A 27,627-nucleotide genomic window follows, 5' to 3' on the forward strand; every position below is an offset into this window, starting at 1 on the left:
TTTTCCTCTCTTATGGAAGGTTACCTCTGGTGATCTGAACCAGACAAAGCATTTTGGCTGAAGAAGAGTCCAATGTTCTCATCCCACACTATCTCTCATTGGTTAAAATTTATTACTTCATTCTTAATGATCATGGACTTTGCCCTTTTTGCTAATAAACCAACTCTTTTTGCAGATATTGCATTTCTGTACATTTTCAGGGTGGCTTGGTAGTGCAGCCTTGAAACAAGAAGACAGGGATTTGCACCCTGGTTGCAACCTGCAGGAAGTTTGCACATTCTCCCTATATTCATGTGGATGTCCTCCTGGTGCTCCAGTTTCCTACCACAGTCCAAGGACATACAAGTTAGGTGAACTGGCATTGCTAAATCGGCCCTACTGTTTGTGTGTGAGTACGTTGCCCTGTGATGGATTGGCACCCTCTCCAGGTATTGTTCCTGCCTTGTGCCCCATGACTGTGAGGATAGGCTCCAGCTACTCCATGTACCTGCCCTGGATAACTGGATTAGAAAAATGGATAGATAGGTATGCAAGACATTGAGCATTTCGGAATTGACCCCTATTTTTGCCCACTAAACCAGAAAAACCCTAATTCTTAGGCCATTTTTGGACTCTATTTTGTATAGTAAATTACGCATTTCATAAATCAATTGGTAAACCAATAGGTGTCTTCAGTAAAAAAGATCAGGAGTACTTGAAGCTGTACGTGCCACATTAAATTCCCACACACATTCCCCCCCTAAACTTAAAAAAATGGGGATCGGTAATACAGGCATGTGATGTGTTGTTTTATTCTATTTCGAGGTTGCTAACCCTCCAACTTGCAGGGAAAACTTGGGAGTTGGAGGCAAAACTGGCAGCCCAGCCACTGTAAAAAACCTCATGCTGTTCCATTCCATTCAAACTCGTGTGGTGCTGAGGTGTCACCTGCTGCACTTGGGTCTTAATTTGGGATCCTGAGGTGGTTTGTCGTGTGGTGAGTGCAGCAACACGCATGTCCCAAACCTCTCTCTCTCTCTCTAACCACAAACATAATAATATTTTTTATGTTCGATTTTTGACCATTGGTCCTAACCCTCTAAGAGCTGCTCCAAGAAGGTGAACAATGACAAATTTTAAGCATAAGTATGTGAGGTATGGTTTTAGATGGTTTCAGGGTCACTGATTATGAGTACAATGTTATTTTTGATCCTTTACACAAGGAATCTAGCACTCTATCAATGGGGGTAACAGGACAAATTTCTATAACTATTAAGAATATATAAACTATAAACTTTAAAACCGAAGCACACATCTTAATATTTCAAATATCTGATTCAACTGCTCTTGTTTATTACATACTTCTACATCATTACGAAAATCTTTACCTTCATTATGAATGACCCGATTAGGGAGGTTTAAAACTAATTCAGACTTTTTTAACCTAATTGTATACTATTTACTTATTATTTTGTCACAACATCACTGTTTTGGTGACCTTTCTGCCATCCATGCCACAATTTTGTGATATTTTCCAGTGATCGTGGGCTTGTTGTATTCCTTTTGCTATTAGCATTGACACAACGTATGACCTTATCACGTGGCAACTATTTAAGATGGCTTTTGGATTCTCAAAATAATACTTGTGTGTTTATCTTAGGATAGAGTTCTATAAGATTAGTTTGGTTTTGACGTCTGTTCTGTTCATGATTTATGAATTAGTTTTTGCCCTGTACTTCAGTTCTCTCGAAATTTGATCTTCCATAATAAGAGTTCTGCTAGGAATTTTGACTATGAGTTTGTCTGCTCCATTAAAATTCCTGATCTTTTCCTTCACAAATATTTGCAGGCTGATATTTTCAGTCTGTTTTTAACAGCACAGATGATTGTTATCCAGGAAATGTTGTGCTTTATTTTGGTGTAATGAAAAGTTAGAGTTTAAGTTAAGAAAAGCGTCTTGTACAATTAGATCATACAGATGGCACTGTAGCGTAGTCAGTAGGATTGCTGCCTCACAGTTTGGTTGAGAGCTAAGGTGTCTGGCTTGTGCTGATTGTTATGTTTGTGTGCTTTTGTCCAGATCTCTCGTTACTGAGACATAGAGAAGAAACAAAGAAACATTCAAACATCCATAATGTACATGCTAAACACCATTCCTGTTGGGTTGATGACCATCTCTGAATTGTCCCCATGAGTATGAAGGTGCCACACAATGGACATAATCCTTCATCCAATTAATATTTTAGCTTTAATTGTTTAATAAATTTGAAAAACAAAATCCTAAAATTCTGTTTTCCTTTTGTTATCCTAGGGTATTGAGTGTTGTCTGATGATTGAAAACGATTTTAGCATAACAAAATGTGAACAAAGTGAAGGGGTCTGAATACTTTCTGAAGGAAAGATGTTAAAAAAAAGAAGTCAATTGTTATGACCAGAAGTACCTTCAATTCTAATTATGTATCATGGGAATGCCTTGGGATTTTAATTAAAAAAAGATTTCTGCTCTTATATTTCTTTCAAATTTCACAACCTAGGTAATGAGTATGGGAAAAAACCTAATAGTTTATTAAGTGATGCTACAGCAGATCATCTGTAATACATGGCCCTGCAAAAATCACAGTCTTAATAGAATTTAAGTAGGGTGGCACTTTTCTGCAGGATTATATGTGGTTCAGACTGTGAGACTTTGCGGTGAAATTATATATTGCATTTTAATCTTGTTACTAGAGTGTTATTTAACAAAAAACAGAATTGCAGATAATTAATATCTAAGCTTTTAACGCACAAGGTTGGAAAAAATAACTGATTAAAATAGTTTTATCATACGTAATAAGTTAAACAAGCTCTGACTCAGTATTAGAGAAATACAGAATTTGTTCCAAGAAGGGGTGGATATTATGAGCTAACCTTATGTATTATATAAAATACATTCACAGCATTATGGTTAGCATGCTTTACAATCAAAATATAACACAATATGTTCTTACTGTACAACAACTTCAGCACTCTTTAAGTCTGTTGATGGGGTGCTAGTTCCTCCTTCTGCATGCACCCACACTCACTCAGATCAGGCTAATTTCAAGTTATCACTTAGCCTGTTATTAGGATATAAATGGAAAACTGTAACATCCAAAGAAAACCACACACAAACATTGTAAGAACCTAAAAAGTTCACACAGACTGTGTGGCCTGTGCTGTCCAACTCTGTTGTATCTTCTGCTCCCTGTTCAGCTTGTTACTAAGACTTCTGAAAGTGACGCTGCTGTGAAAAACACTAACACTGAAAATGTGCCTCTTCACCTAATGCCTGCACTTGCCTAGCATTTGGGTCCCACATCACAAGGAGCATTGAGAGGCTAGTCAGGGGCTATATGAGTCCTCTTGTGAAAACCCACTTAGACCTGCTGCAGTTGTGAGATGCTAGGCTCCTTCTCAACCACTCAGGTCTTCTGGTGAATGGTGCCTGATGATGCCACCATTGCTTGGCATCAGATCTCAATTCTTGTGTAGCTCCTAGGTGGTGGAATGAGCTGCCCATCTCCATTCAAAAGTCTGACTTTCTTAATGTATTTAAGAAGCCTTTGAAGACTCGCTTATTTGGTGAATTTCTGCCTAACTGTTAGGTTTTTGTAACCTAGGAATTGTTCACTAGCTGGTATTTTGTTCTGAAGTTGTCACTTGTGATCAATTTTGTAACCTTCTCCTGAAATTTCTGAGGACGTGCTCAGAGGATGCATCAAATGAACATTGGAAACACGTGGCAGACATAATGCATGCATGTACACATTCTAAGCATGAAGTATAAACCTGCCCTAACACTTACTCCTTCCCCATATCTAATTATATTGTATTTAATTAGTTGATAAGCACTACAGTTCCCATGATGCTTTTGGACAGGACATATGGGGACTGTTGGAGTTAAGGGGGTTGAACGGTGGAAGTTGTTGGAAGGAGTAATAAACGTGCATTGCATTCAGTAACCGGTCTGAGTCTGGACTTTATTAATCAAGCAAGACAAGGTGGCATGACAGTCCCCCAGACTGATGTTTACTCAATTATGTTGATCTCCTCAGTAAATCACTTTGGTTAAAAGCTTACGCTGAGCAAATGCAGTAATTGTAAAGGTAAACAAGTATAATAAGTTGTCAAATTAAACAAATTTGATATATTTTTAAAAAATATAGACATGCACAATTCAAGTCTGATTAATTACTGAGTGGGAATTGGTGTTTCACAAGCGAGTGTGTGTGTGAGTGTGCCCTGTAATTGACTGGTGTCCTGTCCAAGGTTGCTCCCACCTCGTAACTAATGCTGCATAGACACGATCTGCTCTAAATGAGAATGAGCTGAATAAAAGGATTACAAACAGATGGATGGACAGATGAGCCACTGCATAAGTATATGAATAATCTGAATGGTAAGAATGTACTCAACAGTGCCTGCCACACATCTGTTTAAGTAAAACTCATCATTTCTTTATATCAGTTTGACTGTGTTAATGTATATTATGTTATGTTAAGTGTTAATGACTACCCTTGTCTGTTTCCATCATGAGTCAACAGCAAACAAAACAACATTAACAAAAATGTGGGGAAATTATTAGTTTTGTATCTTCATCGCTACAACAGAGAATACATGATTACAGTGTGAGTTAAACGATGCAACTTCTAAGAGTGTAAGTAAGGTGACTGAACCTCCATGCTATATAAAGTGACATTCATGGAATTACCATCTTATTTAAAGCAGGAATCACTCCTATGTCCTCTGAGATGTGTCCTGCGTTTGCTCATCGGTTTTATTTAGATTGAGTGTGTCTCTTTACCCCATTAATTAATTATGTTATATTAGAATCATATGCTCAGCTACAAGAAATAACAAATTATATAATAAACATACTGACTGTTCAAAGGTCAGATAGCATATCGTTGATGGATTCTCAACTGTAGCCAGGCTTGTTTTGGCAAGATGTTACAGAAAAACATCCTGATGAGGATGAAACAGTATATAGAAAATGAAAGCTGATCATAATGTCTGCCTAGCCTTTATGAAAACTCTTCAATGAGCAGCATAATACAGTTTCTAAGGCTCACAAACATAAAATGTAAAAAAAGTAATTGAACATGACTTCAGACATTTTTGTCCGATTAACTGGGAATATTAGCTCTTGACAGTTTTTGGATGGATTTATATTTTTAACTTGTATGACAAAAAGAAAATTAGTTTTAGTTTTTCAATGCATATTCCTTTTCACTTTCTGACAAAAATGTTTACTGGTTATGGTAAGCAGGAGGAACAATTTCAGTTGGCCTATTATAATCAAATTTATCAACCAAAAGCGAACAAACATTCAAGGTTTTTGCTTCCAAAGTTAACTTAGTGTTTTCATTGCCGAATTGCAACAGGCAGTACCTCAATGTTTTATTTTGTATCCTTCATTTTGTCCACCTATCTGCTCAATATTGAATTAACTGTAATTTAGCATCATGTGGATCCATCATCGGAAACAGGAAGAGTCAGAATCTGCATATAAATATTAATTATTCTAAAAGATTACTATTAAAATAATCTTTGATGCCTAGATTCTTAAATTAGTTAATATCAATTGTATTCTTCTGTGCTAGGTGAAAGGTAACTCCATCCATCCATTTTACTAGATCAGGGCCATGGGATACCATCCTGGTCTCATTAGGCAGGAACCCACTGTGAATGGTGGTTTTATAAACAATGTTATATTAAATAAATAAATATTGCTGAGAAAGGCAGCATAACACAAACACTACCCTTTATTTACATTGATTCAAAAATTACTGCTAGAGAGTTTTAGTGGAGACATTCTAGCCATTCACACATTAGGACACAGTCATTTCTATCGATTTTTCGTTGCAAATTGGCTCAGGTTTAATGTAGTTGTATAAGACTCCTTAATGAACATTGTTTTTTAAACTCTGGCCATGTATCTTGGATGAGACAGTGGCTTTGATCTGGCCACTCCATTAGCTTTTTCTTCCAGACCTACTTAAGTAGGGCTCTATGTTTTAGTGCCCCATTTTTCTTTCTTCTACATCCCATTAGTAGTTTTTTTTTTCTGTGGGGTTTTTCTTTGCTTCATCCACTTTGCCCTCTGTCTTCATAAGTCATTCAAACCCTGATGATGATCAGCCTTCACAATACTGCCAACCCCATGTTTCACAGTAGGTGATGATGATGATGATGTGCATTATTATGGTTCCTTTAACATGAGGCCAAAAGATCAATTTTAGTCTTTTCACAACAGAATCTTCTCAGATATTTCACATAAGCTTCTCCTGAACAATGAACTTAATATTGCACTCCCCCATCCATGTAGTTCAGAGAACTCAGAAAATTGCTGTTGAATGCACTTTTGCTTCTGTGTCACCCACAGAGTCACCACAGGCCCTATGATGACCTCTGTGAATCGTGAGTGTCCATGCTACCCAGGTACTTTCTTGGGGATCATCATGTTCTCCTCACATTTACAACTGTGACCTCATTTCTTAATTTGTTAATAGCAGACTTTTCCATATTTGAATGATTTTTAATTCATCTAAAGTGTTCATCACCCCATCCCCAAATGTCTTTTTGTTGCTTTTGTGAAAAATGCCACTAAATTTGTTTTCAAAAGCTGTATTATTCTCATAAAGTCATTGATTTAGGTAATACACCCACAGTTTATTGTACTTATTGTGTGAAGGTGGACTGTGAAGAACTAGCTAAAATATTTCTAGTATGTAATTTGCTGCACCAGATCCTGTTCCTATCCCACTTAAAGAATTGTATATATTCACTTTATGAATTAATAATTTAATAATATAAAGTCCAATGTCACAGTTCACCTCATCTCCCAACGATCCAGGAGCACAAAGAAAACATAGTGGAAAAGATGAGGAACCATCAAAAGTAAGCTCTGTTGTAGTTTGAAAGTCAAAAAAGTGTATTAGAAGACTTGTTTTGTATATACAAAATTTTATAAAGCAATGCACAGTGGTCATCTCTGATAACTAGATGAAAGCAGGAATATGAATTTGGCAAGGAAAAAAGTCTTCATTATGTGCATTACACTGGGATGGAGTGGAATAATCACTAAAAAAATCAAATCCTGTTTTAGTTTGGTTGAGTAACAAAAAAAAAAAATCAATCTATCTAGACTCTATTCTTCCCACCGGATGAGCATTTGCCCCAAATTCAAACTCCAGACTCTCCATTAATTTAGAAGAATTAAACTTCTGGATAAACTGCCCAAGAATCACTATATAAATAGACATCAGAAGAGAAAAAATGTAACTAGAATATTTTTTCTAATAGTATCATAAGCAGGAAAGGACACTTTCCTAAAAGCCCAACAAAGTCCAACTTTTTCCACTTGGGAACTGTTTGCTGCCACCTAGGGGACTCATCTATAAAAACTGCAACAGCCACAACTGGGACTATGTGCTGCCCTCTGTTGGACAGGATGAAGGTTGACCTGATACCAACACTCCTTGACATTAATAACTCTCTCTTTACTATGGACTTTTTGCTTACAGTTTTCCACAATGTTGATAATGTACTTTGTGTTCTGTGTTGCTGTTGGAACTTCCACTTTAAAGATTAATAAAATACTATCTATTTATGAAACATTACCCTGTCTTATGCTGCCTGAGTCTTTGACTCTTACAAAATGATAGTACACTCCTTATTCCTCAGTTGCCTTTATTTTTAACACGTAGTACTCTACATTTCATCGCAACTACTGTAAAATTAATTTTGAACAGACGGAGTCCACATTCAGTCATAAAGCAGTTGTAATGGGATTTTCTTAATTTTGTCAAAAAAGCAGTAACACTCCTAAATAAATGTCAGGTGTATCTTTGCTAATCACAAATCTTTTAAAGGATGTCAACTCCATGTCCTGAATCGTCACTATTGTCCTCCTTAAGCACCTGTCTCTTCTGCTCCTTGGTATGGCAAACATAGTTCTCTTAATATCTGCCATAATGCACTTCACAGGCACCCTGCCGCAGAAGAACTCTCTCTACCCAATGCACTTAAGAGCTACTGGAATCAGTCACCAACAGGAAATAGTTGCACCTCTAATTAGAAATGGTCTTCACAGACTGGCAGAACATTGTGTTCTGTTTTTAAGTAACTTGGACATTGCTGCGTATTAATTGTCAACATTGATAGAAATGAATTCATATCAATGTCAGTCAGGTTTCTTTGTAATGCTAAAGGCTCCACTCGGGTTTCATGATGGCTTATGAGGTAAAACGAGGTCATACATAAACCTCACTTTTAATTAACTTAAGAGTTTGCATTTAATTTTCCTTAACGTCTTACTTTATTACTCATTGAAGTCCTCCTCAAGTCAATTTTAATCTCATGATGACTAACCTTTGCTCTACCATCTACCGGGCATGCTTACACGTTGTATAGCTTCTGTTTTGTGAAGGTATGTGTTATGACAGCATTGCTATAAGCTGACATTGACCAAATAGCTGGACAAACAAGTGCAGGTAATCCAGAATGACTTCGTTAGACAAATCTGCAAATCTAAAAGAAGCAATAAAAAAACAACTAAAGAATAACAAAATTGAGGACACAAGAATAGTTAGTTGGAAAGCTACAAACCACAAGAAAGATAAAAGACAGCATAGGAGACCACGGTTCCAGTGATGGGACAGAACATGTGATGATTGTAATATTTTGAAACGTGTAGATTTTCTTATTTCTGTATTTCGGTGACATCATCATTTTATATTTGTATTTTGATTGCAAGTACTGACATTTTTTGTTTTTTCCTCATGGCCATAGCCACCTTGATCATCATCATAATGGCTGTATTCTAGTCACATGATGGATGGCAATACATCGTCACGATGACAGTTGCTCATGCTATAAGACATGGTCATGTGCAGTTTATGCTGCTAGCTTTTCCAATCATGGATAAAATTTGTTACTGCATTTAGTTGGTAAAGTTAGTTAGTTTGGACTTTGACATTTTGGTAAGACTGATCTTTCAGTAGAACTGATCTTTTGGTTTAGACCTCACTTTTGTTTTTGGTCCTTTAACATCATCTCATGATTTGGTCCTTCTTATTTCTGTTTGCCCAGTTTTATGAAGGCAGAATTATTTAGTGCATCAATGTGCTGTACTCCACAGCAAAAGAAGAACATTAGTAAAGGAAGTCACGATTCCATTACCTTCTTTGAAGGAGAAATGACACGGTAACAATGATGATGATGATCTTCTGTTAAGATTTAATGGTTGTACAATTGTTATTTGCTGTTGCCTTAAGTTTCCAAGGTCCTAGGTTCAGATCATAGCTTGGTCACTGCCTGTGTGGAATTGCCATGTTCAACTTCCTGCAAAAGTTTTATTAAAGCCCTATAAAGTCTTGATTTCCATCTATTCCTTGAATTGAAGTAAGTTGATTAGAGAATGGTTATAATCCATGCATTTCTTTATGCATTATGCAGCACAACCATATTCTGACTTGCATGTCTATCAATTTTTAAATGTACCAGTGATAGAAATTAAAATATTAAAGCCAAGATGTACTGTTAAGCATCTTCCCCAAATCAAGTCAAAGTGTGAAATGTCAACATTGTAAAGAAGACGTAATGCATCCATTACCACATTCAGAATATACATTCATTTGTAATGCTAGGGTATTAAAACTGTGTTCTGAGATTTTTCAGGTAAGGAAGACAGGTTTTGAGGCAAGGTAGTCACACTCACTAATCATGTCACATGTTGATTAGCACATGCAAACAAGAATTTCACTGCACTCTGTATACATGACAATAATGAGTCTATAAGCCAATAAAAATGAGTGACCATCTTTATTGTAACTCTTTACACTGTGAATGGTCCTTCAAGGGCCATTTAGAGAGAAAGAATGAAACTCCCCAACTGGCATATGGAGAGCATATCCAAGGACTAGTAAGCTCTGCCACTAGACAGAGTCTTCCAGAAACCTTGAACGAGAGAACAATTATGAGGCTTGCAACATTTCACAAGGGTGCTAGAAGTTAGGCAGCCTAGCAGAAGCTATGGGTAATCCTGGCTCTTTAATGTTAAAAGAGCACCAATGGCGGTCTAGAAAAATGAGACATGCCACTAATAGACGATGGGCCCCTACTGCTCACAATGGAGAACGGACAGCCCCAAAGATGCCTGGAAGGGCAGTGTCTCCTAAAAATCATGCAGTGGTATATTTCCTGCAAAGGCGGCTAGCTAGTGCCCCTGGGGATGTATATAGGACCCCTATATGCTGAAGTGATTGTGGTTCTTGACTTTAAGTACCAGAGGGGTTTAAAGGTCACTTCTGGGCAGTACTACATTGACTCTTAAATTAGGAAGTCAAATGAGTCAAGATAGTAAGAGGATACATTTGGGGTGTGAGGGCAGAGAGTGACTGCTGAGTTTTTGAGAGGTAGAAAGATAAGAGGCAGTGGGATATTTTATCTTCTCTCAACAAATTTTTAGTTACTTAGTACCTTCCCTGGCATCGAAGAGACACCTAGGAGGCACTCTCCTGTGGTCATGGCTTTACATGATTTCTTCGCCACTTATAGCTAGCAATATTTTGCACAAAAAAAGAAGCAGCCCTGGACTGAAAGTCAGTCCATGTATGTCCACACAAGGCTGAAAGTTATTTCTTCAAAGCAGTGAATCACATATTCAATGTCACTGGTGAAAATTAAAGGATAAGCTCTTTAAATACCATTATGTACTGCAAAATATTTCATTTAAAACACAATTTCCTCTGGCAGATTAATATAAACCATGGCACTCCAGCCACTGGAAAAAAAACCTCACACTTCCATTGCATTCGATCTAGTGTGGTGCTGAGGTGTCACCTGTTGCACGACTGCACTCGGGTCCTAACTTGGGATCCTTGAGGTGGTTCGTCTTGTGCTGGGGTGCAGCAACACGCTCCCAACCTCATGATAGCAAAAAATAATTTTAATTTGGAAAAAACTGAAATTACCTTTTAATTGGAATTGCATTCAACATGACAGACAGATTTCCACTCATCTGTAAATTTCGTACGTCCTTAAATTGGGCTACTGCAATTTTAAATAAGAACGATCTCTGTCCACACTGCCATTTTTACATCATTAATAAAAGTATCTCCGCCAACACGAACACAGTCAAACATACATATGATGTGTACATTCACGTATAATGGGCATACACACATTAGTGGAAAAATCACTGAAAGAAAAGTAATGATGATAACCACAGGATTTATCGCAAAACTGTGACTGGTAAATTGTTTTCCTTTTGTGCATATATGCAGCATTCAAACTGTATAAAATGCAATTTAGATGCATACAGGTAAGCAGCATAACAAGCATAATGGAAAGCTATGTTTGAATATGGTTTTCTTCCTTGAAGGAAATGAGACATTATAATGAGCAGAAGCCAATCAGGAAAGGGCTATGTAATAAACACAAACCAATCAGAGCAATTCTATGTTTTTTCCCATCTACACTGCAACACTGAGTTGCCATTTTCAGATGTATGCAGCTCTGGAGAGCGTTTTTAACAGTCTCCATTAAAAATACCAGGGCGGTGTGGACAAAAAGTGAAAACGGATACTAATGTCTGCATTTCTTATGAAAACATAGTAGTGTGGACATAGCCTAAGAGTAGCCAGTTAAATGACCAAGCATGTTCTTGATATGTGGGAGAAATCTTGAACGCCTAGTGAAAATCCACACCAACACTGGCGAATATAAAAATATCCACATCTGGGAATGAAACTTAAGACTATCGGAGGTGTAATGTAGTAGTGCTAAACACTGTGCCCCATTACTTCACCTCAGCAGTATCTATTTGCAGGATTGAAGGTCTACTGTACAAGGCAGCTGCTAGTTTTTATTTTAAAACAAAGCTCCTTAATTAACTTAATTGATCTTAACTGTTCATTTGAAAATACTGAATATTTTATCATAGTCATCTGAGGCAATCCATTTCTAGTCAAGCTTCTCTTTTCCTTTTAACAAAAAACTAAAAAGATGAGTGCAAATCCAGGAACTTCAGCCTTTCTTTCAATGTGAGCAATTAAGCAAGTTGGTGGATTGACAGAAAGGCAAACCTATGATGAGCTGATCAAAGAAGAGCTGAACAATCAAGACAATGAAAGTCTGCCCGAAATGATACGCAGGGAAGAGGGCTCTAGAGGTACCACTTTTAGAGACAAAAAGAACAGCACAGATGGGGTCATTAGAGACGAGGAAACCTAATCTTTCTAATCTTCATATTTCGATTTTCTGAAACTGACTGTTAACTGTGTCTAATGTTACTCATAGGGATCAGTAACCGGGTAAAAAGACAAAATAAGACAGAAAAAGTTAAAAAGTTCAATGCACCCAATGAGGCACAGCTTTATCATGCGTAAGTATAAGTTGTTTAAGAAACAAAAAGTATCCTGTAACTAACAATGAATAATACTGACGTGAACTGAGGGTTACCAATGTCAAACATCTGAGACATGAAACCCACTCGACTGACCACTAGGATATCTAAACTATTACAGCACTATTTGTGTTGGATATATTTTTAATATTAATGTAGACAAAAGCAAAATTTAATAAACTAAAACAACACTTGAATTAGGCATGAAACATAACAGGATATTGCGGAAAGATTATGTTGTTTCCTTTAACTACTTGCAGCGCCCTGAGCAACTACTGTGAAGCACATCCATGCCGGCCAATTAATTTCTAACATTATTATCAAGTCAATAACAAGACAAAGCAGACCAAATATTACAGGTAAGCTCTTTGTTACCAACACCCTTCAAGGTAAACCGTTAGTTCCATTTGAACTTAATTTTACTTTTTTATTTGCAAAGACGCTGCATGCAACAAATTCAAACCATCTGTCAAAATGGGAGTGTTATACTTGGACAGGAGGAAGCTTACCTCATGGTTGTACAGTGGAAAATGCTGTTGGAAACATAATAAAGGGATTAACTGCCTTTTTTTTTGAGAGTATGCTTTTAAATCAAAATGTCTCATCTGTTTCCTGCTTGCAAATACTTTAAATTCCTGAATGCTTTGTCCGTGGCATACATGGGATAGACAGTCCATCCCAAATGTTCACACTGCCTGTCCTGTATAGGAGTGCATCCCAAGTACCCAAAAACATACAGAAGGAGGAGGTTTGGAAGGGCCACAATACTGTAAATAAATTGTAGTAATGAAATGAATTGAAAGACATCTATTCCTGTTTATTAATCCCACTCACTTACCAAATCCCATTACATTTAGCGCCTGCTGTGAACAGCTTTTTCATTTTCATCACCTCTGATCACAGGTAGGATCGTCATTGACTGTGATAACGTGCGTCCTAGTTTTTTTCAGTTTACAGTTCGTCCCTCCATCCATTTAGTTCAATTTAACTTGGTTGGGAGCCGGAGATTGTCCCAAATTATTTTTTTAACCATTCATAATAGGTCTGAATTACAGTCATTCTTTGTATGTAATATGAAAAAGAGTTGCGAGGATGACTCACTGGTCATAATACACCATACATTATTAGGATGTGGGCAGAGATTTAAGGAAACAACTTGAAATTTAAACCAAATATAGCAAGGAAACATTGGGCTTACATTTCTATTTTATTTGTAAATTTACAACTTAAATTTAAATTGTATTTGAATCACTTTAATTCATTTTAGTCTCACATTGTGCCCTTCCTAGTATGTTGCCAAGGCTGTTAAAGGTCAAACAAAGTGCACACATTTTATGATTCAAGCCACCTATAATCGGAGCCACTGAAAGCAGTTCAGAGCTTGGGAGTTACAGCGGATCCAGCAGCATTGGGCAAAGGGCAGTAACCAAGCATGGATGGCATATGTGCACCCACTCGACTCATAGCAGGCCTTAACATCCACAGAAATGTCTTTGATTTGAGTTCAGATAAAAACCCACAGGTAGAATGAACACCCATCCCACAGACAGGGACCAGGCCAGAACTGAAGCTGTGGAACAGTCGCACCAAGCAGTGTGCAAGCCTGCATGACAAACTAAATACAAGAACAGCACTTAACACGATAGGTAGCAGGGTGGTGAAGTGGTCAATTCTGTAGCATCACAGAACCAAACTTATTTATCTGAAACCTAAACCCAGTTGCTGTTTTTTTTTTTTAAGAAATTTAAGATTGCATGTTCTCCCCATTGTCTGCACATTTGTTTTTCTCAGGCATTCTACTTTTCTTTCCCATATCCCAAAAATGTGACTTAATAATAATTCTTTACATTTATATAGCACTTTTCACACTACTTAAAGTGCTTCAGTGAGCCACTTCAACCACCACTTATGTGTAGTATCCACCTGGATGATGTGACGGCAGCCATTTTTGTGCCAGTATGTTGACCACACATTAGGTGGTGAAGTGGTGAGATAAGATAGCTAACTAGAGACAGGGGGTGATTAGGGGATTAGTCAGAATGACTAGGCTTGGAAAACCATCTCTCTTAAATTTGCTCACTTTGCAGGAGTGGACCTAGTGATGGACTGCCTCTCTATCCAGAGTTATTTACTGACTTGCACTCAAGAACTTAAGAAATATGGCAAATGAGAGGAGACCATTCCATTCTTACACCTCAACGGTTTAGCTAATAGATAAGCCGTCCCAATATCTCATATTTTTCTTAAATTTTGTCAAAGGTTCTGTCTCAACTCCATATGTCTGTAGTTTGTTCCAGATTCCCACAACTCTTTGTGTAAAGAAGTGCTTCCTGGCTTCTGTCCTAAGTGTACGTCCCCTTCCACTGATGTCCTCAAGTATGTGATTCATGTTTAAGCTGAAAGAATTCTGCTGGTTGTTCTTTATCACTGCCTTTGGGAATTATGAAGACTTGGATTAGGTCTCCACGCAGCCTCCTCTGTTCGAGACTAAACAGGTTTAATTCTCTGAGTCTGTCAGGAGTAGGACAAGTCCTGGGATGCACCTGATTATTCTCCTCAACACAGCTTCAAATGATGCTGTGACTTTCCTGTAGCAGGATGAGTAGAACTTCACACAGTACTCCAGATGTGGTCTCATTAGTGCATTGTACAGTCTGAACATAACATCTCCTGATTTATATTCAACAGTTTTTACAAAATAACTTAACATTTTATTTGCATTTTTAATTGTTTAGTTATGTTGACATAAACCCCCAAATCCTTTTCAGAGGTTGCTTGTTTTTGGACAGTGACTCCCATCTTGCATTTATAACTAACATTCCTATTGTCCACTTGTAGCACTACACACTTTTCAACATTAAACTGCATTGTCTAAGTGCTCACTCAGTTTGGAAGCTTGTCCAAATCTCAGTGTCTTCCATTCCTCTGTTTCACTTTCATCTGCAGATCTCACAAGTTTACTAAACTATACCAAAATCTGTGTCGTTAATATAAATCAGAACAAGTAACGGCCCCAGGACTGACCACTGAGGGACTCCATTGATGACCTCACTCAAGGTGGAGCATTCACCTCTTACCTGTACTCTTTGTCTTCTGCCAGTTAATCAGTCTTGTGAGTCAGTTTTACAGGTTACCTCTGATGCCCACAGCTTCTAGCTGCCCTCTCTGACATCAGCAAACATTCATGTAATGCAACTAAATATACAACTGGCAAGAAGTGGCCTTTAAATCTCACCCAGAAATCACACTGAACAATTCCTTTAATCACTTCTATAGCCTTGGATGTCCTACAACCCTCCAGGACTGTTAAGCCAGTTGCTTCTTAACTGCTCCTGGTGGCTGTAAACTATACGCCTAATCCCACTCATGGTTGTTTCTGAGATGACTACCCTCAATATTGGGTTGCAGGGTAATTCAGGGGAATGCTTTGTTTATGCTGGCTTTCTGTTACTTCTTTGGTGCCTCTTTTCTTACCGTGGTCCCCTTGAATATGAATGAAAGAGCTTACAGCCCTCTGACCATTTGGTCAGTACCCACTGCCACGCAGAAATAATCAGTTAACAGTAAGAACCATTACTGGGCATATTATTAAACACATATACTGTACATACACATATGAATACCTTTCATTTACTATTTGTAAAAAGAGGGAAAAGGAAGACAGATCTTCAATTTTTTTTTACGCTCTGCTCATCTCATCTTCCCTACACTGTACTGGCAGCCTTTCCTGCAGTGTTTAATGTACAATACAATGTCAAGTTTGTAGCACTCCTTTGCTGAGCTTTGTAAGATGATACTTTTCAATGTCAGCATTCGCTGTAGTGAGCATGCTGATGAGAATAGGTGAGTCATGTTACGCACTTTGTGTAATAAAAGGGAACCAGCAGTACTGCATATAATGGAAAATAACACACGGGCCATCTAAAGTTAAAACTGTGCATCTGTTAGTTATAAAGACATTCAGCAATCTTAACACTGTTTGAACAGCATACGAGCTGAATGATAAATCTAATGGTATTTACCCCATTTTAAAAATCCTTTCAAAAATGTATGGCCAATTTTTAAGGCTTTTAAAAACTTTTACTAAGGAACATCATAAACATTCTGAGAAAAGAGCAGAGACAGTGACAGCAGAGTCAATAAATCTTGAGGAGGAAGGTGGCTATCAAGATAAACCAAAAAATCAATCTGGAATACTCATTTTCAGCTTTAGTTAACAATATGAAAAGCATTTAAACAAAGAAGCTAGTATTATATGACTGTGCAATATAAATATAATATTGCGTAATATTATTTTATACTACATAATTCTAGCATTTTAATTTACAGGCCAACTGTTAAAACAGGTGTCCAATAATCTAACTTTAGGCTCCCTTTGCTTCCAAAAATATCTTCCAGTTCAACTGATATTGAAGCATCGAACCATACGTGATGTCACCCACCTAATCCAGGTCTGGGTTTATGGGGTGCTATAGCTTTTCCAAGTAGTATCAGTTGCATTACCAATCATGGACATGGTACTCTTTACACTCTATACCACTGACAACTGAAAACTGAATTCTTAGCAAAATTCAGTGTTAAACTTTGCAAAAGAGTTTGTGAAATGAATGGCATTATACTTCCAGCTACATTTGTGCCATTCACACAAGAAAAAAAGATGTTTAGTCATGCCACAAAGCATTTACATACATCAGTCTGCCTGTCATTTACTATTTAAATAAAAAAAACTCTGGTAGAACAAAATAGGAAATTACTGGACTCGTTTCCTGACACATTTTGTTGAGAAACCAGTCTTATGCTGTTGTTGTTCTGGTGGTACATACTATGGATGCCCATTTTGTCAATTATGATGACACTCTTACAATCCTAAAGATACATCAGAAATGGAAATGAAATGGCACACACAGCATGCAAATTCTACAAGAATAAAAAAACAGGAGTGGGGATTTGCAAGTTCATTCATTCGGTGAGTTCTCCTGTGGACAAACCACAGTAATGTGTATGATTGCGCCTTTCGGTTTGCTTTTATGTGGATAACATAAAGCATGTCACATTTTTAAAAGTGCCCTACATCTCTGCAGTGATGTGAATGACAGGCATAAATAGAATTGATTTTATTGGGATGCAGGGAATTCTCTGCAATACGAAGCTGCAGAAAACAAACAGGGAAGTGTGATGAGTCTTCAGGGAGCAATGTTCATTGGATTGCATCCCAATGAAACCCTTTAACCTCCCAAAAACCTGCCAGCAAAATGACTTTAAGTGACATTTTTGTGACATTGCATGCAAAGTAAAACTTCTCGCATTTCACGGATCACTACTCTACACCAACTCCATACCAGTTTTGAGTCATCAGTTAACCCACCACAAGTCTTTGGGATATGTTTAGAAAAATAACTACCACAGACAAAAAAGAAAAAGGAGAAAATATACAAACTCCAAATAGACAGTGAGCAGCCTGAAATACTAGGCATCTAAAAAATAACGTTCTTGAATCATATCAATGAACCCTATGAAGCAACCTTCTACGTAGCTGAGCATCTCAATTAGCAACTCATTTCAGTGACTAAAATCATTAATATATTATTAATGGAATATTTTCCTTAAAAAAAAAAAATCAAAAAATTTTTACAAGAAAGATGTCTAAATTATTTCTCTAAATAATTTCCCATTTTTTCTTATAGTTACAGTAGTCAGATTTAAAAGTAAATAATGCATCATGTTACTTTCAATGGCATTTAAAGTAAACAGAAGTACCAAACAAGTATAAAGCTGCCACTCGGTTACACCTCATATGTTTGCAAAGAGTTTACTTTTATGATTAATAATGATTATCACATTAAATAAGATTTAGAATGGATATGTACTCTAACATACATGTATTATATAGGAAATGAGGCCAAATACACGCGATTTCTCCATTAATACACCAAAGGTGGTTTCCAGTAATTTGTGTAACTGATATAAACAACATAAACCCGCAAAGCCAGAGGACAACAATGGATACCAGCCTGATCCAAAAGTCTTTTTCACTTCAGCCTTACCTACACGAGTTCCTAGAATACAAATTGCTCTCCAAAAGCTGGCAAGGGTTTCTTCTAATTCAGATATTTTAAGAGTCACTACTCTACCAACATTAAAAAATGCTTTCTGGAGACACATAAATGCATGCAGCTGAGTTGCCTGGACAGTGTCAAAAGGATATTCTCCATAAGTAGGATGTTCTGTAAAATCCTTAGTAAACTCTAACACTACTTTGAAAAAAGGAATGTAAATAGTAGCTCTGATTGAAGCCCGCAAGGACTTACTACACCATAGCAAGGCAAGTGTTTTAAGTACGATTTTGTTGAACTTGCAGTCTGATGTCTCCTTGAAGGACTGACATGGTTGTATTATTTTGACATCACCATGGCAGCGGTCGTATTCATGCACACTGTGGGTATGGCTTTGCTTGTGCTTAGCTGGTAGGATGTGCATGGTCATATGACAATATGGCTGTCATTTTCTCCTTTAAATGTATTTCATAGGTTCAGGACAATGGCAGCTGTTATGATTCATGAATTTTTAATGGTTTTATAATTAATACTGCTAGTGTTTTCTTCCTTTTGTATATTTTGCGCATTGTTTTTGGAGCGCTAGTCATTTTATGTAAGATCCTGCTCCTTTATTTTTATTTTTTTGTATTGTTTCATCACTTTGTGCTCATTAGCAGCTAGTTTATTTTTTAGGAAAGCACTCACATCTGAGTGGGCCATGTGAGAGAACACCCTTTCAGGCTCTATAAAGCATTAAACTGATTAATTCATACATTTCTTGTTAGGTTCTGTTAGAAATTTTCACATTGTGCCTATATACTGGAAGTCCCCTCAAACTAGGGAAAGTCAGCAGCACATTTTTACCAATAATAATGCATAGCTGCTTTTAGCATCAAGCAATGGGGGCTTTACTCAGTGCTCTTTATTTCTACACAAAGTACAGTCTTGAATAAAACACTATTTTGCTCTATGTTTTTGAATAAATTCTTATTTAACTGTCATGTGTTCTATTCAGCATTCAGTATTTCATGCAGAGTTATGAATTTCACTGCACTGTGAATTCTGATTTTGCCACCTGTAGAATTAAGCTGAACCATTCTGTTCAATGATATTTCACCCTTGTTAATATCTGTGACATCATTGTGGCACTATGCCCATATTGTCTATAGTAATGGCGTTTCTGCCTGATCCAACGTCATCGTGTCAACTTTATTAAGAGGGTGATGTACTATCCTTAACATCCAAGCATTGAAATTAAAAATCTCTTCACAAATAAACTGCAACTTAATAATTTAGACAGGTAGTACTAGGGTGTTGTACCGTGTTAGCCATTATGGGTGTAATGAGAAGTCAAGCAAAATGACACCTTTCATTGGCTAAATAAAAAGATTACAATATGCAAGCTTTTGAGGAAACTTCGTCCCTTCTTCAGGCAGGATGTAACTTGCTGAGTTATCTTGAAAGCCTGCATATTGTAATATTTTTAGTTAGCCAATAAAAGGTGTCATTTTGCTTGACTTCCCACTGCTTTACACAGGAAAAGGCTAACAGAGAGGTTTGCGGCTACTTGTGCTTTTGGACTTCAGTTTTTGGCATAATTTCTTGGTACTTATAATCATGTTTCACAGATACCTCCCAACATTCAGACTAACATCTGTTCTCTCAAGCTGATTCTGCCATCTCCTGAAAAGACTTTTTCATCAGCTGGTCTTTTGCCTATTTCCATACAGTCCGTCACTGTGTTCACTACACCCATCTATGTGTGTAATATTTCTCATCTGATGTAGACACAGTTTCATTCATGTAGGTTATAAGGTTGCTTGTGAAAGTACAGGCAGAAAAATCTAGCTTCTTTGTTGGCTTAAAGAAATATTTTTAATAATTAGTTTGTAAAGAAGTACTATGGTATGCTGGAAGTAACAGGTGCATGACATGAACCAACTCTAGACATGATACCAGTTCATGACCCATAAATGACCACATACAGGACTAATTTAACATTTTTCAATTAACCTTGCAACACATCTTTGGCAAGTGGGGAGACCCTAGAATGTCTAAAAAGAATCAAACAAACATGGGGTACATGCACTCAGACAGTGATTGGCTCTTTAGTATTGCCCTGTTTTTTACAATAATTAGTAAATATGTAGGGAGGCACTTGCTGGATAAAAAATAAAATTTTTTACATGAAGGGTGGAAAAGTGTGAATACAAAGCCAGCCATCCATCAGTACAGCTCATGAAGAGATGCTCTGACAGTTCCTTTCATCACAAAAACATTGTGCTGTACAAGTTCCGAGCTACTACAACATTCTGACCGGTTGGTTTGAATAAAAAGCCACTTCTCTTGATTCCCCTGGAATGTCCAAACATTTGACTGTCAGAATTAAAGGGGTCAAGTGCATTCATCTTTGGTTATGTTAACCAGATGTTTTTAACTGAGCGGGGTTTTTAAAGATCTAAATCTGTCCTTCTAAAATACAAGGTCAAACCAAGTAAATATCTGGTTTCCCCCAACCCCAACTGAAGAGAGATTCATTTGATTTGGTTTCACTACAAACTCTTAAAGCAACAGTGACACAGTTCATCAAGCAAATGGGCAACGTCCTTAAAACATTTCTGGAGCCAAAGATAAAGCAATAAATGTGCTGGTTTGTTAGAGTAATTAGCACAAGTTTCATGTGGAAAATATTACTTGTATAATATCAAGCAACTAGGTTAAAAAGGCAAAATAATTTCATTATTTCTATTCACGAGTGCGATTAAATATTTTACTTGCCAATAAATTGTTGCATGCATTGACATTTTATCAATATAGTCCACGGAAGAAATGTATACTTTTTTAGAAGCAAAATTATTATAATAATATTTGTTATGTTTTTTAAATAGAATTTTTACGAGTTAGAGAGCACTGTATACGCTTTGCACAGTGGGAACAAAAATACAGTGATCCTTTCAAAACATAAAGTTGAGCTTTACTGTAGCTGACAGCTGCGTTTTATAAATGAACCACAATCTAATAAACATAATTCACCTGCTGCTGGTGAAATTCTATATCTTAATTAGCTAATCTGACATGAATTTTCAATGCTGAGGGAGAAAGTATATATTCACAGTGAACTGCACTGTACTCACATATGCTGGTGTCCCTTTTTTTGTTCTTAAATGTGCTTTTTTACTATTATTATAAACTTTTGGATGGAGGTCTAAGCAAAACTATAAGGCAAATTTCTATAAAGAGAATCATTCACTTATCCATTTATAACGCAATTGTTTTTCTATTACAGGGTCACTACGTGCCAAAAATATTCCAGGATTTGATGGAAACAAGGCAGAAATCAACACAAAATATTACATGGGTGTCCTAAAGGACTTACTTACACTTAGATCCTCTTACACATTTACTGCATTAGGCAGCAAGCTTTCAGTAACAAGTTTGATCTGTTGTGATGATGGCAGCTTCTAAATAGGATACCTATACATATCATAGGCCACACTCACGTTACTTAACTTTACCAGGAGGAATCAGGTGGGACACAAGTTTATCTGAGGGACACATGTGAATGTCCATAATCCCTAACACTGCACCAATTTAGAATTGGCCACTTACTGTATTTAACAAGAATATCTTTGGAATGCTAGCAAAACATGAGTACCAAGAATCCATTAAAGCTAAATATGTAAATGATTCCAACCAACCATTCACTGAGACCACCTAATGCAACTTTGGAGAGTCATTGTTGGCCAAGGCCTACCCCAGCAGCATTGGCCCAAAGCAGTAATAAAGTCCAGATATACACTCCAGCTAGGCCAATGAATCTGGATCCAGCACCCAAAAAAAATCTTGGGACGAGACGAGACATTTTCAGAGAGATGATTTTTAGTCCCATGAGACAAGACTTTGTGCGAAGAAATTAATTAAAAACCTAACAGGTCCAAGCGGGGCAGAAATAAAAGACAAACAGTAGAAGAAGAAAAGACAAAGAGTAGAAGACAAAGTAGAACATCATAAAGAGGTTCAAAAACGTTCGCACGATACACATGCAGAGCAGGTTAAAGATTATAAAAGTACTAAAACTCAAAAGTCTCCAAAAACTGATAGTAAAGACCGCAATAGCGCTAACAGATGGAAATTATTACTCAGTGAAATAATGGAAACAGCAAAAAGAGATTGAATATATGGACATACGTAATATGACAGAAGTATGTAGATATTGGTCGGAGAGTTGTAGATCATCTAATTCATGTTGCCATCAGGGAAAAGTAACGTATGTTCCCAATGAAGAGCCGTATCCGCGAGAAATAAAAGATTTATTATTTGGTGAAAGTGAAATCCACAAACACTACAGGCAAAATATCTGAATCTACAATAATCTGTTCGAATTTACATCATTCAATGCTCAAAACGTAGATTTGCACGATTCAGGGCCATACGTTTTGAGAATCTGTAGTCCTGCAACAATTAAACCAATACAAGTTTAATTTCGAAGAAAGCACAATTCGGTCAGATTTATATTAATGACAACGGAGAAGCGATGCAACATAGAACTGAAACAGTTAAATGATCGGATGTATTAGAAATTCTACAGCCAATAATGGATACAAATCCATACGTCCAAAAGCATCGCATTTTACACAAAATTTATGTGAAAAACACGGACAAAGAAGTTGTCTTGGATTTCTACATGAATCCAAAAGATCACGCTCGCATGCGAAATAAACCAATATGTGACGAATTGTCAGTGATAATAGTTCAGAAAGACGGAGATATCAAAGACAGAGTTGACATTTGTGTTAATCCAAAGGCACAGCATGATTCGTCACAAGTGGCAGATCCGGGAAATGACTAGCGCATAGGGCCCCCATGGGGGTTGGTGAGCGAAGCGAGCACGGGGCAGAGCCTCCTAGTTCATATACAAGTAAATATTCACTTAAAGCAGGCCATTTCTGAGACCTAGACAGGCCAGTACTACCAAGACATTTGTTTCAAATATACTCACTCATTCCAATTTGGAACTACCAATTATTCTGAAATCAACACAAGATGAGATTCCTTTCTCTCATAGGTTTTATGATCAGTGATGTTTAAAATTGTTTTGTAAAATTTCTTACAGGGTTTCCTGCAATCTATATGTCTCCTTTTGAGATGCAGTTATTTTGAATTTGATGCTAACTTTGGTGTTTAATGCATATTGACATATTTGAGAATTTATTAATGCTTTACTGCAGCACCATGTTGTTTCTCTATGGGTGGGTCTATTTTAAACAACTGCATCAGACCTTTCTACTGTGTTTGAATCTTACTCCAGAATCCATTGCAGTGTACTCGCAAGGTGACTAGGGCATGAATTGGGCTGACTTTATTCAATTTTTCACTGCAGTATACTGGCATCTCCAGCTCTCATGATCAAATCCTCCTGAATATCATCCCACTCGGAACACCAAGCTGAATATTCTCTCTACCACTCTCTGTTCCAATGTTCATTAATCATTGCAACTGATACTCCCCCAGCCTCATTCGATTAAGAAATTGAGATTATCGGCGCTTGTTTCTTTCCATTTTAGGCACTAAAGGCAACAATATAAACATCAACTCAGGCAGTTCTGGGTTCAATTTTAAAAGATTCAATTTTGAAATTCCTGGTTAACAAATGTTTGCTCTTGTTCTGAACTTCATATTTTTAATAATTGTTTGGCTCTTATGACAGTTGATTCTGACCTTTGGTTTTGACTTGCATATCTCCAGGTTATTTTCATCCCTCTTACTGAATTCTGAAAGTCAGTATAATAGAGTGCTCACATGTACAGGTATAACCAACTCACTCATACTGAACCAGTTAAAAGACAGCAATCACCGTGGAGCCAACTCTGGACAGAAAGACAGTATCAGTCACTCATCCACACTCACTTACAGAAAGCCAATTTAGAGTCACCAAATAACATGAGGACAACCATGGATAGGATACCTATTACATTTACATTCACCATAAACCCAAAGTGCACATTTTTAGGATGAGAAAAGAAGCAAGAGTATAGAGGAATAACTACAATTAAATAATAATATCATGGACAAAAACAGTCTTTGTAGACATTTTAGTAGTCTACTCAACCAGCATGTTCACATTTGAAAAGAAACTAGGGATCCCAAGTGAGCATTTCCTTGGCTGCAGTAAAAGTTGAGATTGCTTAACACCACAATAAGCAAAGCTCTTCTATCAGCTCAGAATATATCTGATGCAAAATTGTGTATACTAAAAATAATTTTGGATGTTAAAAATGATTGTTGTGCAAAGGGTAAATTTAGGAAAGGCAGTATTTGCAGCTGTTAGGAAGTGTAGGTCAGCCTTAGGGCACATAGTATTGTACATTGTTTGCCTTAATTTTTAACAGGTATCAATGCACCGGTGAGATTTACTACTTTAATTTAATTTTCTTCACAAATCTATGGTCATTGGCCATTACGTGGAGTAAGTTTACTATGTGCATGCTGCCTATTATACACTTCAGCAGTAAGTGCAGCAGGTTTATTTCTGCACTGCTACAAGGTTTATCTAAAAAAGTGCCATAGGCTTGCCAGAACTTACCATGCATTTGTTGGGCTTTTCTCCTGAGTGAACTCTCATGTGAATCAACAGTTTGTATCGAGCGTTAAAGGGTTTGTAGCGTCGAATGCAGCCGGCCCAGAAGCAGGTGAAATCCTCCCCTTTGCGCTGATCGATGTGCATCTTTTCAATGTGCCGCACAAGCTCATCCTGCTGCTCGTAAGCAGCGTTACAGTCGATCCAGCGGCACACCTGCCTGTCCACAATGCATTCCGTGACAGAGCCTTCCTCTCTGTCACACGGCTGTGCTGGTTGGGATCCAGGCCGGGACAGAGAAATCGGGGCCTGACTCTGAAAGTGAAATAAGGTGCCCTGACTCTGGTTGATGTACTGGTGCAAATGATACGGAGGGGGGAGACCATGGTGATGACGATGATGGTGGTGAAGATGACGATGGCGATGGTGATGATGAAAGAACTCTTCATTTTGTGAAAACTCATCCAATGGTTCCTGTTTCAGAAAGCCAGCTTTCTGACAGCCTTCTAATACCCCATGGTGAACCATATTGTTCATGAGGAAGCTGAGGCTGTCTGTCTGCTCAAGCTGCTGTGAATGCGGGTTGCCTTGTTGACAGTGCATCTGCAGGTACTGCTCGCAGTTATTCTGCTCTGTCTCCTGCGTCCCTAAAGGTGAGGAGGAAGAGAAGGAGAGCACACACGGTCCAGGGGACGGCAGGCTGCAATCCACTTCTGTCTGGGAACAGGGTGGTGGGGGGCTTGGGGCTTTGCGACTTCCAGGGAGCTGGCTGATGGTGGCCCTAGAGTGAGAGGAAATGCCAGGGGAATTAGTCCGAAGTCCGTTGACACAAGCTGCCACGAGGGACATCTGCGAAGAGCAGAAGATCGCCGTGATATCGATTCCTTCAGACGAGGTGGAGGCTGGGGCTACAGAGATGCATCGCCTCTTCAGGTTGCCTGAATGTAGCTGCCTTGCTGAATGACGAGAGCTGCCAACGGACAAAGAGCCCTGGGAGGAGCCCAGTTCATTATTAAACGAGTATGATGAAAGAGAGTTTGCAAAGCTATTGTTTGCCAGTTCTATTTCAGGATGTATCAGACTTGCCGAACCCCCACTCATCTCGGTTCCACCACAAATGGAGGCAACCTCCTGGGCAGAAGCGAGCCCTGGTAGAGACTTGTAGCTACACAGGCTTTCTTGTTTAATATGCTGGTGGAGGCCTTCTCCCCCATTTAAACTGCAACTGCTGTTTGTTGTTGTACCACTTGTAGACGTTAAAATGTCCTGAAAGTCAGAAGATCTGCAATGTAAATGAAACAAACAAAAAAAAATATTAGTCTGGTCGTCCGTCGTTGATAGATAAAATGCAGAGCTGATTCATTCCTGCCAGTCCGTCTCAACTAAAGCACAAAGTCTACTTTCAACCTGGCATAACAGTTGAGCACTGTGCTCGCTGAGTCTGCTTGTCAGCGTGATCGGCCAACTTTCAATGATGCTGTATTAAAAGCATTTGAAATTAAAAATCCTGAAAAGGAAACTCTTAGTGGTAGCCCCCCTGACCTAATGTGCAGTGTGAAAATATAATGGGACGCTTTACAAAAGGCCACAACTAACTGAAAAAGAAAACCAGCACTGCTCTTTAGTCATTTGAACTCTTCCAAGTACATAAATTCCAGAATCTTTTGAGACCTTAAATTTGATGATTTATGGAAAAAAAGTGATTTTTTAATGCAATATAGGAAAAAAGCAATCTTAACTAAAATCCATTTCAACCAACATAATGATAAAGGACAGGCAGAACTGTAAGGAGTCCCGTTCATGTGATGTGTTCTAAATTTACAAAACTCTACCAAAGCACACCAGTCACAAACACAAAAGGCTAACAGAAGATCAAGTTATTTAAAAACAAACAAGAACATTTAAAAATATATATTTTTATACTTTACACACTTTTCCACAAGCAAAAACTGATCACGATCCAAAAGTTCGGCAGATGTCTCATAGCCTAATAAGCCAATTCTTACAATATATTATTAAAATAAAATCAGCTTTATCATCTGGTGTGCTGGCAAAGATGAGGCTTGTGAGGTTTGGCCTTTGACAATACCTGGCATTATTGTTGGAATCTTCCTTGAATGAAAAGGAGCGAGTTCATATTTCCAATGTGTTGCTGTGATCTTTCACATAAAGGTTTCTGTCAGCTGGCTCATTATAGATTTTGTGCAAAGCTCCTGAGAGATCTGAGAAAATGTTTTCTGGTTCATAAAGAAAAACTTCTGTCAGGATCTTTCTAATGCTCCATGCAGCATGACAGCACATAGCAACGTTATAATAAATATCTGATTATAACAGTCACCACGGTCAACATGAAAGAAAAGGAATACTCGGTCAAGATGATGAGATGATGAGCATGGCCCTTTTCTCCATAAGTATTTTTAGTGGCTGGCAGGCTTTACAATGTTTTTGACATTTCTGACATGAGTTACTGAACAAAATTTTGACTTATTTTTAAATATTAACATGTTGACTGCCAGTAATGAGAATTTTCTGTTCCATATGCCAACTAGGGGTTAACAATAAAATAAAAAAATACATTTTTATTGTGAGTTTTGTTCAATAACCAAATA

At 37.6% G+C, this 27,627-nt stretch overlaps 1 protein-coding gene across 2 annotated transcripts in view; it reads right to left on the reverse strand.

Moving 5' to 3' along the window:
• Positions 1-27,627, reverse strand: part of LOC120514725 (zinc finger protein GLIS1) — a 431,659-nt gene that overhangs the window by 229,663 nt on the left and 174,369 nt on the right. For both annotated transcript variants that reach the window (XM_039735238.1, XM_039735237.1), the window contains one exon: positions 25,025-26,300. In XM_039735238.1, coding sequence (XP_039591172.1) covers positions 25,025-26,300 — 1,276 coding nt within the window. The remainder of the gene's footprint in view (positions 1-25,024; positions 26,301-27,627) is intronic.

The sequence above is a fragment of the Polypterus senegalus genome, chromosome 14 (assembly GCF_016835505.1).
Source record: "Polypterus senegalus isolate Bchr_013 chromosome 14, ASM1683550v1, whole genome shotgun sequence".
In the NCBI taxonomy this organism is placed as follows: domain Eukaryota; kingdom Metazoa; phylum Chordata; class Cladistia; order Polypteriformes; family Polypteridae; genus Polypterus; species Polypterus senegalus.